At 38.3% G+C, this 19,942-nt stretch overlaps 1 protein-coding gene across 5 annotated transcripts in view; it reads left to right on the forward strand.

The window, feature by feature from the left end:
* The first annotated feature begins 5,787 nt into the window (after positions 1 to 5,787).
* The window catches only part of STX17 (syntaxin 17), a 73,227-nt gene continuing 59,072 nt past the window's right edge, over positions 5,788 to 19,942 (forward strand). For 3 of the 5 annotated variants that reach the window (XR_012038363.1, XR_012038362.1, XM_072842112.1), the window contains exons 1-3: positions 5,788 to 5,856; positions 13,359 to 13,544; positions 18,956 to 19,021. Coding sequence is in view for 3 of the 5 variants with exons in the window: in XM_072842112.1 (XP_072698213.1) it covers positions 13,422 to 13,544; positions 18,956 to 19,021 (189 nt within the window). In the remaining 2 variants the exon portion in view is untranslated. Of the gene's footprint in view, positions 5,857 to 9,580; positions 9,723 to 13,358; positions 13,545 to 18,955; positions 19,022 to 19,942 lie in introns of those variants that run through there. The other 2 variants (XM_072842114.1, XM_072842113.1) reach the window with 2 other exon arrangements.

Here is a 19,942-nt window from a genome sequence, read left to right on the forward strand (position 1 = left end):
ATAGTGATTCAATGTCTCTGTAGATTATGCTCTGCTCACCACAGTGTAGCTACCATCTATCACCATACCACATTGTTACAATATCATGGACTATATTCCCTATGCTGTGATTTTTTTTTTTTATTTTTTTATTTTTTTTTATGATAGTCACAGAGAGAGAAAGAGAGGCAGAGACACAGGCAGAGAGAAGCAGGCTCCATGCACCGGGAGCCCGACGTGGGAATCGATCCTGGGTCTCCAGGATCGCGCCCTAGGCCAAAGGCAGGCGCCAAACCGCTGCGCCACCCAGGGATCCCTATGCTGTGATTTTTATTCCCGTGACCTAGTCATTCCACAACTTGAAGCTGCATCTCTCCCTCTTTTTCATCCATTATGCCCATTCCTCCACCCTCCCCTTCCCTCTGGGAAATGTCAGGTTGTTGTTTGTATTTATAGGTCTGTTTGTTTATTCATTTGTTTTGGACCTAGAGGCTATTGTGCTAAGTGAAATAAGTCCAATGGAGAAAGACAAATACCAAAAGATTTCACCCAGATGAGGAATCACGGAATTTATATTCTAACAAGGGATGACACAAGATAACGTCTCAATTCCTGTGTTTCAATGTGTTAGAGGCATGTAGAGGCATTAACTTCCCTAGCTGCTAGTAAACTGGGCCAGGGGCAGAAGGTTACAGCCACTTTCCTAGTTTTGCTTTATAAATATCATTTTCTATTTGTGCCATGACAAGGAAAAGGTTGAAAAGCATTGAAAAAAAAAAAAAAAAAAAAGAAAAGCATTGAAAGTGATAACAAGACATATACTAAATTACTGTAATATAATGTAGACAAATGATGTGTCAAAAAAAAAAAGATCTGATTATAAGGTATGTATTTGGAGGAAGCAGGCATTAAATTTAAAAATTCTAGAAATATTAGGAGAAGTCATGTTTGGGGTGAACATGGAAAGATGAGTAGGATTTGGATGTGCAAAGAGGGAGGGGCAATTGGTGGAGAATCTTTCACATAAAGACACCATGTAGGATTGGGGGAAGGATTGGGATGAAGAATCTCAAGGAGTTTAATTTGGTTAGAGCACAGGATGTGTGAAGGGGAGTAATGGGAAATAGAAAGCAAGGTTGGGTTCATGCAGAATAACTACCAATTTGTTGGTCTTTCTTTCTTTCTTTCTTTCTTTCTTTCTTTCTTTCTTTCTTTCTTTCATTTGAGAGAGAGAGGGATGTGGAGTGGGGCAGAGGGAGAGAGAGAGAGAATCTTAAGCAGCCTCTACCTCCAATGCAGAGCCAATGTGGGGCTTAGCTTCATTACCCTGAGATTGTTGACCTGAGCTGAAATCAAGAGCTAGACACTTATTGAGCCACTCAGGTCCTCCATCTACCATGTGATATTAACTGACATTCATGATAAAAGTAACTAAGGTACTATAAAATTCAAGGTGCCTTGCAAATTGCTGAAGTTTAAATGACATTTAATATGATTCATTTACATTTCATTACAAAGAGAAACTTGCATATTTGGAGGGTGAGTTGGATAGTGAGAGGTGTGGCTATAGGAATTAAAGTCAGTGAATAAAGCAAAATTAGAGTCAAGATTACCCTTGAAAATTGTTTAAATTGCCTATAAGGTCCATCAAGCATGATAAGTTTTATAAATACTACCTTATACAATAATTCTTGGGCACACCAAGTTTTGAAGATAATTAAAGTAATTAAAAGAGCAAAAAATGGGGTGGGTAGGAGAGTTTCTAGGTAGATGTCTGGGCATTGAAGATAGCTACATGTAAAATGATTATCAAATTCCTAAATGGTGGATGGGTGATGAGTAGAGGATTGCAGCGTTACTGTATGCCCACAGAGTTTACTCCTTTTGGTTTGATACAAGATCTCTATAATGGTAATATACATGACAGGCTGATGACAGGTGTGTGTGTGTGTGTGTGTGTGTGTGTGTGTGTGTGTGTGTGGTGGGAGGGGACGGTAAGCAGAAAGTAGAGACATTTAAGTACTAAAGTCAATTGGTGGAACCAGGGATTTAAATGTTTTCCAAACTCTATTTCTTTTTCCTATATCTAAATATTTTCACCTCCCTTCCCTATCTCCTTCATGGTTTTTTATTTTATTTTCAAAGGGAATAAAGGGCTTTAACAAGGGTAGGGATTACTGTTGCTAATTCACCACTATCTCAGAGAGAGGTAATAGAAATAATATTAAGGAAGTATCTATTTCCTTGTTTACTAAGAGGCTTTGTTTGTTTTAAAACAAGAATTGCTAGCTCTTTATTTACTTTCCTTTTTTATTGTGGGATAACTTACATAAAGTACATAGATCTTAAGTGTACGGCTTGATGAATTTTCACGTACGTAATCACACCATGTCAATATATAAAACATTTCCAGCACCCTAGAAAGCTCCCTTATGCCCTCTCCCAGTTAATGCCATCCCAAAGGTAACCATTATTACCACTGTATTTTCAATCTTTCTTCATCTCAGTTCTCAGGATGGTTGTAATGACAGAATGCACCAAAAAATAGAATGCATTTAGAACTGCAACAGATATTTTAATAATTCATAGCTCAAGAAAGAACCTGGTGGGAGTAGTGGCTTTTAAATGTTTTTTGAAGGCCTCCTGGGTGGCTCGGTTGATTAAGCACCTGCCTTTGGCTCAGGTCACAATCCCAGGGTCCTGGGATCAAGCCCTATGCTGGGCTCCCTGCTCAGTGGGGAGTCTGCTTCTTTCTCTCACTCTGCCCCTCCTCCACTCATGCTCATTTTTTTTCTCTCTCTCTCTCTCTGAAATAAATAAATAAAATCTTTAAATGTCTTTCAAATATGACCTGGAGTAAAAAAAAATAAATAAATAAAACAAGCCAAAAACCAAAACAAAAAAACGCTTTTAACATCATGAAGTAGGAGACATACCTATACTCATCTCTCCACAATTACAAATGGGATCTAAGAGCAGCATGGCTTCCTCTGATTTAGAAGATTTGGAGTGAAAAAAGACAGCCACTAAGCGCTCTGCTGTAAGCACCTTCTCCTTTCAAGAAACCAGTGAGCCTGAGGCTGTAATCCTAGCCCCAATCCCAAATTCCTGGGGAAGGTATCTTATTGTCCCAGCTTGAGTCAGGTGTCTGCTCCTGGACCAGTTCTCTGTGGTCAGGTGCATGGGTTCAGGTTTGTACAAAATGGCTGCCAGAGGCTCATACCTGAAGCATGTGGACCTGGCGGGAGAGTCAGTTCCCAAAGAAGGACTGGGCTGGGAAGCTAACCTCAGAAGTGTATATTACTGTGCCAAATCTAAATTTGATTGTCAGGTTCTCCACATACTTGCTCGGTGATACTAAAAAAAATATTTCTTAATTCATATAGTGAGTGTATATTATTTTCTTAGTTTTTAAAATGTTTTCATGTTCCAAGAACTGTGCTAGGTTCTAAGCAAATAATAATATATATGTTTTCTCAAGAAACAGCTTTATTCAGATATGACTGATTCAATCAACGCATATACTGTGATTTAAAGTGTATAATTTGGGGGCTCCTGGGTGACTCAGTTGGTTAAGTGACCAACTCTTGGTTTCAGCTCAGGTTTTGATCTCAGAGTCATGGGATTGAGCTCCACACTCAGCAGGGAGTCCTGAGATTCTCTCCCTCTCCCTCTGTTCCTCCCCTGCTTGTGTGAGCACTCTTTCTTTCAAATAAATCTTGTAAAAAATGTATTAAAAATAAGTGTACAATTTGGTAATATGTACAATTTGATATATGTATAAACCCAAGCAACTAGTACCACAATAAAGATAATGAATATATCTATCACCCCCAAAGTTTCCACATGCCCCTTTATAATCCTTCCCTCTGCCCTCACCCCATAGAGGTATTATTCTTAATTCTTCAAATAGGTCCTGTAATTCCTTATAAACACAAACTTGATTCTACTATTTTTGAATGTGGTCTTTTCTCCTGCTACATTTTAAAATTGGAAATTTAGGAAAGCTATTTCTCTAGCTACCTTATTAAGCTTTGTTTCAATTCAATTCATTCCTGTGGATGTTCCAAGTAAGCAATTCTAATATCTCAAAAGATTTTTTTTACCTTTTTCTTTCATATAAATGTATATATATTTACTGTTTTATTTTGTTTTTCTTTCCTGTGTCAGTTAGGACTTGGGGAAAATGTTGGCTGGTAGCAGTAGGCCTGCCCTGACAACTTCAGGGCTCCCAGGCATGAACACAAAGAGTTCCACACACTGTATGTTTAAATATTTAGAGATTATAAATCAAGCTAACAAACTCTTAGATTAAAAAGCTTTATCCTGCTACCTTGACACACCTCAGTTATAGCAAACATACATATAACAGTCCAGAAGGCTAGGTTCAAATTTAGAGTCCTTGAGTGCCACGTCTCCCTACAGTGGTTGAGGCAGGTTTTTAGAACTTATTTTGAATGACCTTCATTTCAAAAGATCTTGCTTAAGTGACCCTTGCATGGAAAACATTTTCCCATGGCATGGCTTAATACTTTAATTAATTTCTCTTATTAAAATTCAAAATTCCAAATCCTTTTATTCCCAGAATAAAACAAACAAACAGAACAACCTTCATTACACCCACAAAGAATCTCCAAGTTGCTTAGATTTGTTTTGTTTTTCTTTAGGTTAGAAATTGCCTATCAAGGCTTTCTCAGAGGCCCCTAATTTTGTCTATAATCTCCACCTCTTCTCCCACTCACTTGGGAAACCTTAAGACCTGAGTTTCCTGAGCTGTGGCCTGAACATCCTGATGACTGTCTGAGGATAATATTGTCAGGGGTCACATTCTAGACAGGTCATCTGAACATTCACAAACACTTAAGAAAGGCTGGGTCTGGAAGTTAGGTCATGGGACCCGGACAGAGCTTCAAAGCCAACCATCTGCTTGGTCATTGGTAGCAGCTGGTAACTGGAAGAGCTTGAGAGGGAAATTAGGAAACCCAGTGGAGTTCCCAGCTCTGTCACTAAGTAGCTGAACTGAGTGAGTCACTTAAAACTCTTTGTTTAACCTCAGCGTCATGATCTATAAAATTGGGATAAGGACAGTAGCATGGTCTCCCCCGGCTTTGATGGGAAGGAAAATCACAACTCATCCGAGCTTCAATTTCTGCACCTGTTACCAGTTGTTAAGATTTGCGTCCTGTCCATCTCACGAGGTTTGGGGGGGGGGGGGTGCGGTGGTGAATGAGAGAAGGCACAACCTTTCGGAGTTTCAGTTTCTGCATGTGTAAAAAGCTCAGAATGCACGGCCAGCCTGCCCATAAAATTCCTGTTTAAACAGGAAAACAGGGCAGCCCGGGTGGCTCAGTGGTTTACCACCGCCTTCAGCCCAGGGCCTGATCCTGGAGACCCGGGATCGAGTCCCACGTCGGGCTCCCTGCATGGAGCCTGCTTCTCCCTCTGCCTGTGTCTCTGCCTCCTTTTGTCTCTGTGTCTCTCATGAATAAATAAATAAAATCTTAAAAAATAAAAAAAAGTAAACAGGAAAACAGACAGCAAACTTTGCAAAAATGTAGAAAGCTATGCGTGTGTGAATTACGTCCTACTGAAAAGACAACAAGCAGACCTAAGAGGTGATTGTAGGTCTCTTTCCTCCTGGCTCCAGGGCTGCAACCCCGCAAACAGACGCCAAGCCCACTTTCTTCAATCCTCCCCGCGGCCGGCAGCCGTCACGGCGTCGGCGGCCCCACCCGGCAGGGCTCCTGCGGGCCGGGAGGGGGCGTGGCCCGGGACCGCCCCGCCCCTCGCGACGCCCCGCCCCCTGGCGACGCCCCGCCCCGCCGCGCCCGCGCTTGCGCCGTGCACAGCCAGCGGCCTCGAGCGCCCCGGCGGGAGGTAAGGGGTTTGCGGGAGGCCGCCTCGGGGGCGTCAGGCCCGGACGGGCTTTGAGGGCCGGGCGCTGAGCCCGCGCGCCGCAGAGGCGCCCCCTGGGGAAGCCCGGCCTCAGGTCCCGCGTGCCCGCGCTTGGGAGGCTCCTCCCGGCTCCCCGAAGCGCCGGTTTCGTTTCTGGAAGCTCTTTGCGAAGCCGGTGTGGGGAGGCGGCCTCCCGGGGTCGCGGGGTGCGAAAGTTCCCTGCAGCTGCCGTGCCCGCGGCGCAGGCTGGGCCCGGGGCCGTCGGGGTCGCCCGGGTCGCCCGGGGGCGTGGTCCCAGGCCGCCCGCGCATCCGTTCTCTGGTTGGGGCGGCGGGGGTGGGGGGGGGCGCCGTGGGGCTCGGGGGCCCGCGAGGGGCGGAGGACCCGGACCCGGAGCCGGAGCCGGTGCTTCTGGAAGCTCCCGCAGCTGCGCCCTCGATAAGCCCGGCCTGGGAGGGCTCAGGCGGGAGACCCAGGGAGCAGCAGGGGCCGTGACCTTGCCTTCCAGAGTCCCCGGGTCAGGAGCTCGGGGAGGCCTGCCTGGGGCCCGTGTGGATCCCTGCCCTGGGAGGCGGCCGCTCGTCGCTCTGGGGGACGCCGAAGGTCGCTGGCACTTGGGGACTTTTTCTGAGAAATGGGGCTTTTTAACTTATACAGTAAATAGTCTAAATCATGTAGTAACCCTCCCCCCCCCAGTACTTTTTTCTCACGGAAACAGGAGTAGTCATGGTACCCAGGTGATGATAGTAGTCGTAAGCCCCGAAAAGGGTCAGGGTCGTTTGTAGAGCACCTGCCCCGCAGGCCCCCGCCAGTGTTAGTCTAAGTGACCCGTTTCCGGTGAAACATCAGACCTTCCTAGAGAGTCTTTTTATTCTTGAAATGATTTTCCAGTTACAGAGAGGTGGCAAAAGTAACAAAGGTCTCTGCAGCCCCCTTTAATGTTAACACCTTATATAACCATAAGTACAGTCATAAAAAATTATAAAGTATCATTGGTACGTTTTTTTTTTTTTTTAAGATTTTATTTATTCATGAGAGACACACAGACATAGGCAGAGGGAAATAGCAAGGCTCCCGCCGGATTTGATCCCAGGACACCAGGACCACAACCTGAGTCAAAGGCAGACTCTGAGCCACCCAGGCGCCCCTCGTTGGTACAATTCTAGTGACCAAATTGCTACCTTTTTCTCAGATTTCCTGACTTTTTTATACTAATGTCCTTTTTTTCCCCCTATTTCAGGATCCAGTATAACATCCCACATTGCATTTAATTGGCATGGCTCTTTAGTCTTAAGTCTTTCCTAACCTTAACACTTTTGAAGAATCCTGGTTAATTATTTAGCAGAGTGTCCCTCAGTTATGTTTTGTCTGGTATTTTCTTTTGCTTTTTTTTTTTTTTTTAAGATTTTATTTACTTATTCATGAGACATAGAGAGAGAGAGAGAGAGAGAGAGAGAGAGACACACACACATACACACAGGCAGAGGGAGAAGCAGGCCCTATGCAGGGAGCCCAACGTGGGACTCGATTCCGGGTCTCCAGGATCAGGCCCTGGGCAGAGGGCGGCGCTAAACCACTGAGCCCCCCGGGCTGCCCCTTGTCTGGTATTTTCTTACAATTAAAGTTAGGCATTTTTAAAGTTATGCATTTTTGTTGATACCACAGAAGTGGATGTACCCTTCTCAGTCCATCCCACGAAGGGTTCATGTTATGACACACTGCTTTTGGTATTACTGTTGATCACTTGGTTGAGGTGTCTGCCAGGATTCTCTAATGTAAATTAACTGCTTTCCCCTTGAAATGAATGGATATCTTGAGTTTCTAAACTATGCAAATATGTTGTTCTCCTCAAACTTTCAGTTGCTGATTTTACCATCCATTGGTGGATCTTGCCTTCAGCAATGATTACTATTATGTTCTAATGGTGATTTTTTGTTTCCCCTCATTCCTTCTTTTATTTTTTTATTTAAGATTTTATTTATTTATTAACGAGAGACACAGAAAGAGAGAAGCAGAGACACAGGCAGAGGGAGAAGCAGGCCCCAGGCAGGGAGCCTGATGTGGGACTCGATCCCAGATCCCGGGATCACACCCTGAGCCAAAGGCAGGCACTCAACCGCTGAGCCACCCAGGCGTCCCCATTCCTTCTTTTATTAATTGGAGTTCTGTAAGGAAGGCTTGCCCCTTTCCATTTGTTTAGTCAGTTATTTTTTTATATAAGTATGAACTCATTTATTTTACTTTTTGGTTATTTTTGTTATTTATTTATGTCTCAGGTTGTTCCAGCCTTGGCCCTTGGGAGTTTTTTCAGGTTGCTTCCTTTTGACAGGCTTCCATCTCTCTTTGAGAACTTCCTTACTTTCTAGCACCATAAGATGTTCCACGTTTATCTTGCGTTTTCTCTGCCCCAGTCCTGGATCACCCACTTCTCCAAGGATCCGTGATTTCCTTTTTTGGAGAGTGGTATTTAAACACCAAGATCAGGGCACTTGGTGTGCTCATTGCTACTAGAATATTATTGTTTGTGGTTCTTTGCAGAAAACAGCTAGGACTATATGTAAATATATATTTTATTTTTATAAGTATTTTTCCTTTATATATAAATAAAATATATCATTCTATTTATTACTTATGTAATTATGAAAAATTAAGTATTATATTTTATTTATATCGTTTGTTATGTTTATTTGTAAATATATGTTTCTTAGCTATATACATATATATCCACATATTTCATGGATACACAAAGATTTGTTTTGTATTTAAGTGTGTCTATGTACTCACATCTGAGTATATATATTTTTAAAAAAACAAAAATTCATTCTGAGAGTTCCATTTGTAAACCTAAACCACAGGGTTCAGTCTACCCATGCCTCTTAATTGTTACTTCTTTCTTTGACAGAAATCTGATTTTCATGCTCTACAAAATATTCTCTTATTTCTTCAGTCCTGGTATACACATAAAGGATTTTCAGGATTTCTAACACATATTCCTATAAAAAATAAATTTTCTAATTAGAACATAGTAGAATCGTATATAGTTCTTATGGTCTTTAACCTTGTAGTATCCAGTTAGAATAGTGTTTTCCAGAGTTACTTAGGTTATTTTCTTCCTCTACTTTTAGTGCGGTTATGCTATTCATTGATAATATAGTTTCCTTTCTTATGGTTTGTGTTCCATTTTGTGTTCCTCCACATTTTTTGTTTTTTAATTTTCAAAAATTCATTCTTTGTAATGTGCAATTCCATGAGTTTTGACAAATGCATATAATTGTGTATCTACCACCACTGTCATGATATAAAACAACTATCACCCCAAATATTTCATTACACTTAAAAAAATATTACAAAGAAATCAACTCTACAAAAGTTTGGAAAATTAGGCATTTTTCTATGTTTTGTCTTTTTCATAAGCATATTTTACACAGTTGTGAAGTTAATGTAAATGTATTTTTTTATTTTTGTCATTTAATTATCAGAAGTATGTTCCAGTTTTTTGAAAAATCGAGATGGTGAAATACATTTACTTGTTGTTCAATTTTATTTTATTTTATTTTTTATTTTTTCAATTTTATTTTGAAACTATGTCTTGAATGTTGGATTATACTTTAACAACTTACAAACCATATTTGTGCTATTTTATGATTGGAGCCACTGCTGGACAACTTTCCATTTCAGTAACATCATGACTTTTTTTTAAAGATGTGATTTATTTATTCATGAGAGATACAGAGAGAGAGAGACAGAGAAGCAGGCTCCATGCAGGGAGCCCGATGTGGGACTTGATCCTGGGTCTCCAGGATCACGCTCTGGGCTGAAGGCAGGCACCAAACCGCTGAGCCACCCAGGTATCCCAGTAACATCATGACTTAAGCAATTATTTGAACAATATGTTCTCATTTTAGTTTCTGTAGACATTTTGTTGTAATTTATAAAAAATGGAAATGATGGAGAAGAGAAAAAAAATACCGGCCAAAAGGAGAACAAGAATTGGAAATGTATGTTGGGAGGTTCCTGGGGTGGAATGTCTTCCCTGATAGATGGTCTTTATGAGGCGGTTGGTTTTCCTTGGATAGAAAGCTGAAGAGCAGAATCATGCGTAACTCTGACCTAGAAATATCACTTCTGGAACTGGAAAAAATCTGTCATTGTAGCATAAGGAAACAGTGTCAAGTCAAACATCCAATAATCGGGGTTTTTTACATATACTATAAACTGATTAGTGGAGGAGAAAGGAGAATCATTAGAGTTGTATATAAAATGATACATAAATTTTAGAGGCAGATGGGATATAAAAGGGCATCTAAACAGAGGGAGCATCATAGCAAAGCCCAAAGTAGAAATTGGGTGATAATACTTAGATTGAACATTGTATTTTCTTGTTCAAATAATAGGGAATTCTTGGAAGTTTTTGTTCAGAGGAGAACGTTGCAATTGGTGTTCTAGAAATATTAATTGGTGGTAATCTGTGAGGAACAATTGGAGAGGGGAAAGAGTTTAAAGGGAAGCCAATTAAGACACTTGTAAGGTGCTGTGCATTGCACTGTTGGAGTGATGGGATTAGTAATAGTGAAGAAGGGACATGTGAAGAAATATTTTAGTTCCATCAGCACCTTTTGAGAACCAGTATTGTTAAAAAAAAAAAAAAAAAGGAATGGTGGTGGATAAAAACGTATCTTCATATAGTATATAATCTGCATGACAGAAAAAAAATACAAGCAATGTGATAAACTGGGAACATTGTGAGACAATCGGTAATTTATGAGTCTATTATATGTTGAATATAATAAGAAAAAGACATCCCCTGTAGTAAAATAGATATAGCACCAGCAGGCAATTCGTAAGAAGAAAGCAAATGGCTAATAAATCAATGCCACCAGTAATTTAAGGAATGTAAAATAAAACAATGAGACACCATTTTTGAAAGTTTAAGGAGAATATAGTACTATGTGTTGGTGGGAATATGGATATTTGGATATTTTGATATGTTGCTAGTGAATATAAACAGGAATGTAAACAGGGAATGTAAACAGGTACAACCTTTTGGGACACTTGGTCTCGAAAGCCATAAAAAATGTGTGTACCTATTCAATTTCTAATTATTTATTTTGAAGAAACATCATAGATGGTTATATGGATTTATGTATAAAAATTACACTTTAGCGTAGTTTATAATAGTGAAAAATTGGGAACAACCTAAGCAGTCAACAATAGATGATTAGTTAAATTATGGAGCATCTATGTAAAATACCACTATGCTGCTATAAAAATGTATTATAGAACAATAATAATTTACATGTAAAGATTTTTATTATACTTAATCAGAATATTCAAAATAAATCCTTTCATTCATTTATCCACCCAGTAACAGTATATTATATTATATTCATAGCTCCTTGGCATTCATCTCCTTTAGATTTTGCTAAAGTGTGCCTTTTAGTAGTTCTTTTAATGAGGGGCCTTGGTTATAAACTCTGTATGTCTAAAAATTATTTTGCGTTCACTTCTGAATAATAATTTACTGGGGCATATACCAACTCCCTCAGCACTTTGAGGATATTCCTGTCTTTTGATATCTGTGATGAAAAGTTTGCTGCTTTTGTTGCTTTAGTTTATCTCTGGTTTTCTTTTTTAAAGATTTTTTTTGTTTGCCCTTCACATTCTGCAGTTTCGCTTCCATGTGTCGGTAATTTTTTTTTTTTTTTTTAATTTATGCTACTTGAGGCTTATGTGCATTTTCAGTTTGAGGTCTTGCATCTTAATTCTCAGCATGTTCACTTTGAATAATGCCTTTTCACCACTTTCTTTATTCTTCCCTTATGGGACTCCTATTTGTTATTGAGCTTCTCACTTTATCTTTTATGTTTTCCATCTCTTTATTCCTCTGTGTTCTGACTGATATCTTCCAATCAATAATTCTCCCTTCAGTTACAGTTTATTGTTTAACCTATTTTTGAGGTTTTTCTCGAATTTGTACTCGATTTTTCAGATTAGCCTGCTACTATTTCATAGTACTATCTAATTTTTAAAAGGATTCTATTCCTTCCTTTATATCTTTGAATGTTTTTAACTTACCTATTTTAATTTTCTTTTTAGATTTTTATCTCTAGTCCATTAGCTATGAATTTTCCTGTTTTGCTGGGCTTGTGGACTCTTGGCAATGAACTTCTCCATGTGTATCCAGTTCCTACTCAATAGTGTAGCTGTTGAACTCTTTTTATTTTTGGTGTGTGGAGATTACCCCTTTTTGCTTTAAAGCTGAAACATAAAGACCAAGTTACTAAGTTGATGAGATATGTATAACCAACACTTAAAGATTTTCAATTGAAAGAAAGAAACATTAGAGTTACAGTTCCTCATAGTTCTGCAATGATCTCTTTTCTGTTTTTCATATCATAAAAGCAATGGACTGTCCTCTGAAATAACTCAAGAATACATTCACAATTACTCATAAAGATTCAGGGACTCCATAAAGTATATTTGCAAACCTCTGAATGGATCCTGGTTTAAGACACCATAACCTATTGGATTGACATAGTCAAAAAAATTGTTTAAATATAGGAGAGGTTGTGGGCTAACGAGATGGCGTGAAAGCAAGGTTGCATAATAGTGGTTTTCAAGCTTAGGCAGTGAAGCCCTTTATTGATGTAAAATCTAACAAGTTCAAATTTATGACGAAATAGATAGAAGTAAATTTTCTCCAACTGAAACAGGCATGGGGTCCTGGAGACTGCTTCACCTCTCCTGGCCCCAGAGGCATACCCTTGGACATTCTGGAACACTGCTAGAAAACTGTTGGTGAATTCGAAAGCGCATTTGATTGCACTCCCAGGAACCCTGAGTTCTTATTCCAGCTCTGTCACTGGTTATTTGTATTGGTTGTTGACGATGCAAATAATCACTTTGTAAGACAGGGAAGAGGCAGTTTAAAGGATGTCAGTGAGAAGAGTTGCATATGATGTTATATTTGAAGTATATAATTATGAAGTATTACATTATGAGGTTAGAAATGGAGTTTACACAAGCAGAAATGTTAAGAATGAAATGTTTTATTTTGCTATTTGCTGTCATTTTAAAAAAGTTTAGTCATTGTCCAAGATACATTGGGAAATGAAAACCTGGACAGTAAACTCATCATTTAAAAATTTTAAAAAGGTATTTAAATGTATGCATTCTTATTTTGAGAAAAACCTGGAAAGACATACATCAGAATGGAAAGAATAATTAGCTACAGGTGAGGAGGTGATTGATTTTATTTTATCCTTTTTCATGTTTTCTAAACATTTTATTTTTTATTTTTTTAAACATTTTAGATTGTGTATACATCTGTAGAAAGAAGGTTTCAAAATGTTTCTTAAGTCATTCAAGTCCAGAATTAAGTTGAAATATATATATTTAGAATAAGTTGTAAATAAAATTACCTAATTGTTGGTTTTTAAAAATAACAGCAACTGATTAAAAACATTCTTAAATATTTCCCTTAGGTTTTTCTATCTGAGTATAGAAGACAGTTGCTGACAGTAGAAGTGACCCAACATTTTTTTAGGATGTCTGAAGATGAAGAAAAAGTGAAATTACGCCGTCTTGAACCAGCTATCCAGAAATTCATTAAGATAGTAATACCAACAGACTTGGAGAGGCTAAGAAAACACCAGATAAATATTGAGAAGGTGAGTTTTTTCATTTTCTACCACAAGAAACAGTTACAAATTCTGATTTATACTTATGTATTTCAGTTAAACTTAGAATATTAAATAAGAGGCTTTGCTAAGACATCCATCTCCTATTGATTTAGCAACATTCATTCTTTTCTACTGGGTTTTATTTTACAAATATACTTCATATTATTCCTTTTTTTAGGGAGGGATGTAAGAATAGAAACTATACCTTTTAGATTGTACATACTGACATATTAAGCAGTTAATAATTAGCATACAGATTGTTTGATAATGCACCATAATGTGAAGGCAGTGAACTTTGGCAAAGGGACCTGCCTTCATTTCATTCACCCCATGGCAAGGCTTTTGAACTTTGGTGTCCATCAGTAACTCCTGTCTTCTTCAGGTGCACTTGGAGTAAAAAGATAAATCATCATGCGATATGAGGGAATTTCCCAAATTGACTTCTTCCCTTTGAGGAAACCCCAAAATTGGGAAATAACCACCTAGGGGTCCATTTAGAAAACAGGTAGAGGGAAGAGTCTTTTGGACCATGGTAAAGGTTGCATAGAACCTGGACTCCCAGCATCTGGTGGAACAGGTGCGGCATTCACGGGAACATCAGGTTTACTGGGTACTGAGCATTGATGCAGCAGATTATATTTTTTATTTGCTGTAGGACAGGTCAGTGGGATTTGCTCCTTCAGAGAGAAGGTATAAATTTTAAGCTGTATGGCCTTCCATTATTTTTTTGTGGTGGGGGTGGGGTGGAAATGCTCATTAAGCCTTTAGTATAAACAGTATTTATCACCCTCACTTGAGTGAGGTGATATACAACTAAGAATGTCAGCTGCTTTTTCCCCGGTACATACCATCTGTCTTCCTAATATTTAAGTCTTTTAAAAAATATATAGAAAATAGGGCACCTGGGTGGCTTAGTTGGTTAAGCGTCTGCATTTGGCTCAGGTCATGATCTCAGGGTCCTAGGATTGAGCCCCACATTGGGCTCCCTGCTTTGGCAGGGAGTCTGCTTCTCCCTCTATCCCTCCCTGCTGCCTGTGTGCTCTCTTGCTGTCTCTCAAATAAATAAAATCTTTTTTTAAAAGTACAGAAAATAAGTGCCAAGAGTATTAAGATGAAAATTTTAATGCAAATATAGAATTTAAGATTGCTATTTTGTCATCTCTTAAGTTTTTATTTATTTGTAAACAATAAGTACTGTGACTTTTTAGGGTGGAGGAGTTTTCTGTTAAACTGGTTATTCTTGTCATGAGCAGAAACAAATTACAGGGCTCTGTGCTTTGATTATTAATGAGGAGGGCTTGTTCTTTTAGCACTATAATGATACAGAAATTGAGTTGTTTACTTGGTTGATCATATCTGGGTGGTAGATTGATAAGGTGTGTTTTAAAGACTGAGCTCGTATCAAAGCGCTCAGTTACAAAGAAGACTAGAATTTGGCAGTTGAATTGATTCTGAAAGCCAGACATAGGTGGACTATAATCTATTAAGACCATTTCTTTCCTTTATTGCCTTATATTACCTTTGAGGTTCAGCATGTCTTAGATTTCCTTTTTCTTATACTTCTTCTGTATGAAAGTGCCTGCAGTCATACCTTCAGATCATAGCCACATGTACCACCTGGTCAGTCATCAGTGGAAAAGTCAGAACCCTGGGAACAAGGCAGGTGGAGTAGGAAAGGATTTATTATTGATTGGATTAGTTGTGCCATAAGAAAATCATTCCAGTTATGTTGATCTTTCACTGCCATAACATTTTCTTTGAGCATTTTATGAAATATTTACTTAATGTGAAATTTTTAGACAAAGTCAGAATAATTATAATTTACAATATAGATGATATCTGAAGCTAATGTGCTCATGTTGATCTATGTTTTATTCCATATTCTTGGTTGTTATACTTTCTCTAGGATTTCTAGTTTTACCATGAAAGTGACTTTTTATGTATATAAGATTGAATAGCATATTTTAGTAGTTTGTGGCAATGTAAGCATATTTAAAAGTTGCTGTGTTCACTGTGGACAAAAGAGTTAAGAACTTAGGTTTGGACTCCAGGTGTTTGACAGTGCCTCACTTTTAAAAAAAGCCATATTCTTCCTGAGGGAAGGGTGTAGAAAGATAAAATATTTATTATGTTAGCCGTCAGTCATCCAATGTGAATTTAAAAGAAGAAAGTCATGCTGAAGGGAAATTGAAGGTAAGCCTTAGGGGAGTGATTCTGCAACATCTGAAAACAATGAGAGTAGTGTGCTATGGACACCTGGAACTGTATTCCATAGGTCCTTCAGCATTACATTTTATTATACATGATAGACTTGATTAGAATGCAGTGCTGAAATTTGAAGTGTTAGCATTCAGTTTTCTGGGCTAACGGAAGGTAGGCTTAAGCGTAGTTAATAGAAACAAGATCATATGCTTGGAGCATAATTTTCTTTGTTATTGTAGGGTTAGGAGAAAACCTACTGTGTTGCATGTACTGTGTTAGTATATCGCTACAAGTCACAGAAAACCCCAAAATAGTGTATTATATCAGATAGACTTTTTTTGTTTTTGCTTTTATTTTTAATCTCTCATAGTTACAGAGGCACTCCCGGGCTGCAGTGGCAGCTCAGCAGTCATTAAAGACCCAGGCTCTTTTTATCTTGCTCTCTGATCCTCAACTTGTTTCTATCTTGCATGTAAAATAGCAGCTCCAACTTCAGCTATTACATCCACATTCCAGCTAAGATAAAATAATGGAGATCATATTTTTGTTCTTTTTTCTTTCTGTTCTTTTCTCTCTCTCTCTCTCTTTTTTTTTTTTTTTTTCTCTTAAAGAGAATCCTCCTGTTCTTGTTTCATGGATGCAGTATCATAGCATCTCTCTGGTGGTTTTATTGTTATTTTTAAGGTTTTTATCTACTTCTTTGTCTCTTTTCCCTGTCTTTATTCTTTCTTCCCTTTCAAATTTATTTCTTTCTCTCTGCCCCCGCACTCCCCTTTTTCCCTCCTTTTCTTCTTTGTGTCAGCCTGCAGTATTATGGGCATTCCTTGGCTAGCTGTTGATATTTAAGAGTGCTAATTGGAAGGTATTTGTGTGTGTAGCAGGAGGTAGGTGGGGTCTTGTTACCTGCAGGGGTGAGCAGTAAAAGGTCTGTTTTAATGGGGAACCACCAGATACTCTTCTGGAATGTGGTCTTCTGTGTTGGTAGGGGCAGTGTAGTTGCTCAGGCCTACAGAGATAGAGCGTTTGGTAGACTACCTCTTTTTTACCTAAACTTTAAACCAGTCCTTCTGCCCCACCCTACACATCCTCCTGAGTAGCTGGTAGTTCTGGTTACTTGAGTCTTTCAGGAGTGGTGGTGTGCCTGTTGGCTTGTTACTCACTGCCTCTTCCATGCCACTCACCCCTTCTGCAACCTCATGGTGCAGCTTTCTCAGATATAAGTCAGTTGCAACATGTCTGTAATCTTTCCAGCTTCTAAAATTTTGTTAAAATTTATTGTCAGCTGATATCTACTGTTATATTTTCATGAGTCTTGTGAATGTATACCTTTTAAAGTTCTTTATTGCCATTTTAGTTGGGTTTTAGAAAAGAGCAGAGATAAATGCTTGTGTTCAAACTTCCCAGGCATAATGAGAAGTCATTAATTACAAGTAATAAATGTATGTTAGCTTTTCCTAAGTGTTTGTTAATGTTTGGTGTTTCTTTTATTGTTAGCACTGAAAAGCTCATAAAAAGTTAGATTTCTAATCCTCAAGAAGTATACAGTTCAGTTAAGGAAATAAATTATGAAATATTCTGAGAATAATAGGTGATATATAATTAAGTATGAAAATGAGTGGCATGGACTGTTCAGCTTAGGTATGAAGCACAAAACTATATGATACAAAATCAAATCTAATCAGTCTCATTGGTATATATATATATATATATGTATATATATACACACACACACACATATATATGATTATAAGGTTCTTACACATGAAGTGTAGCATACATTTATGCATAAGCTGTATAACCTTATAAAAATATACAATATACTTCCATTTTCTCTCTCAAGGTCTTTATAGTATTATTGTCATATAATTTGCTTTCATGTATGTTATTAGCCCAACAATACATTGTTGTTAGTTTTTTTATTTATTTGAGAGAGATATATAGAGAGAGGGTACGATTTGGAGGTGGTGGTGGAACAGGCAGACAGAGAAGGAGGAGCAGGCTTCTTGCTGAGCAGAGAGCCTGACATGGGGCTCAATCCCAGGACCTCGGGATCATGACCTGAGCCAAAGGCAGAGGCTGAACCAACTGAGCCACTCAGGTGCCCCTGAACAGAGTTTTCTTTCTTTTTTTTTTCTTTCAGATTTTATTTATTTATTCATGAGAGACAGAGAGAGAGACATAGACAAGGGAGAAGCAGGCTCCCTGTGGGGAGCCTGATGGGGGACTCAATCCCAGGATCATGACCTAAGCCAAAGGCAGATACTCAACCACTGAGCCACCCAGGGGGCCCCAGAATTTCTTTCAAAGAGATTTTAAAAATAAGAAAAAAAATTTTTTTGAAAAGATTTGATTTATTTTGGGGGGGAAGGGCAGAGGGAGAGAGTCTTAAGCAGACTCCACTCTCAGTGTGGAGCCTGATGTGGGGCTTGATCCAATGACCCTGATATCATGGCTGAAATCAAGAGTTGGATACTTAACCAACTGAGCCACCCAGGTGCCCCTGTATGGCACATTTTCATGTATCTGTCCTTTCACAGTATTTCTAGGTTGATTTTTTAAAATATATAATATGTGATGTTTGATGTTGATGTTTATATTCTGTTTAAGTGTTGTGCTGTGATGTTACCACATTTTGCTATAGTTCCTGTCAAATGAATTTTCCATTATCATGCTTATAAAGTTTCTTGGTTGAAACTCTGAAAGCTAAACAGTGCTTTGGTAAAAACTGAAACATGTATATTAGATGTTCATTCTCATTTTTTGTACTTTCTAGTCTACAGTATCAATGTTACTTTTTCTCAAAGTCAGATTTAGTTTTTAATACTTGACATTCTCATTGACAAACTTAAATTTCTTCATATATAGTAAGAATACCTCATGATATACTGAATTTTTAAATTTTTCATATTTGTTTACATTCTCATTTTTTTCATCTCCAAAGAATTTGCAAGACAAAGTATACCATCTTTTTTCAGTAAAATAAATTATTTTTATTTCCTTTACCATTTGCCAGAATTTTGTCTGTAATGTTTTTTAAAATTTCCTACTTGTCGTTGGACAGTTAATTGTCACTATTAAGTCAATAACTTTTATCTGGTATATTTAAGTTTGGTTAGGTGAGTGGAGATTTTTGTGGTAACTAGAAGTAATAAGTTTAGTAATTTAAAAAAAACTGTAATTTTGTCTTTTTGATATAGTATCAAAGGTGCAGAATATGGGACAAGTTGCATGAAGAACATATCAATGCAGGGCGTACAGTTCAGGTAAGACTATTACATTGTTATGCCACTGGCTTTCTGTTTATTTGTAGTTAATTTTTTCCTAAATGCTCCACATCTCTGCTCCATGCTATCAGTAATAATTTTCATATGCTCAAATATACTACTATCCATTCTTTATCCTGAAGACTCCTTCCTGGAGCCCTCTTCCCAATCCCAATCTGGACTTGCTTTCTAGGCTTCTTGCACAGCTGCTGTTCTCGGACTTCCTTAGCTACTCTTCTTTGTTGGGTCCCTGTTTTCCTGGATATCGTGCCCTTAATTATTTTTGGTTCACTTCATTGTTTTGTTGGAGTACATCTTTTAGTAGATCTCTAAATAAGGGAACCTGGGAGGTAAATATTTAAGTTATTATGAATCTGAAAAATACCTTTTTTCTCCCCTCATACATGATTGCTAAAACAGTAGGTATAGAATTCTAGTTGGAATTCTTTCAAATTTGAAAGTTCTCTAGTTTAGTGTTGCCCTTAATAAATCTGATGTCTGCTATCCCAAATTTTGTATGAGATCCTTTTTTTTTTTCTCTTTGGGAGCTTTTGTAATCTGTTTAATCCTGGTGTTCTCAAATTTGATGATATGCTTTGTGTTGGACTCTTTCAATCTAAAAACTTAAGTTCTGTACTAGTTCTGGGAAATTTTGTTTATTTAGTTAGTAAAGATGTAGTTATTTATTTTAGAGAGATTGCACATGTGCTAGCAAGGGGACGGGCAGGAGGGGAAGAGAGAATCCGTAAGCAGACCACTGCTGAATATGGAGCCTGATGCGGGGCTCGATTCCAGGACTCTGAGATCATGACCTGAGCTGAAATCAAGAATCAGATTTTTAACCAACCGAGCCACTCAGTGGGAGGTTTAAATTATTTGATAATTGATTCCTCTGTTTTCTTTTTGCTCTATTTTTTTTTT

The sequence above is a fragment of the Canis lupus genome, chromosome 10 (genome assembly GCF_048164855.1).
Source record: "Canis lupus baileyi chromosome 10, mCanLup2.hap1, whole genome shotgun sequence".
Classification (NCBI taxonomy): Eukaryota; Metazoa; Chordata; class Mammalia; order Carnivora; family Canidae; genus Canis; species Canis lupus.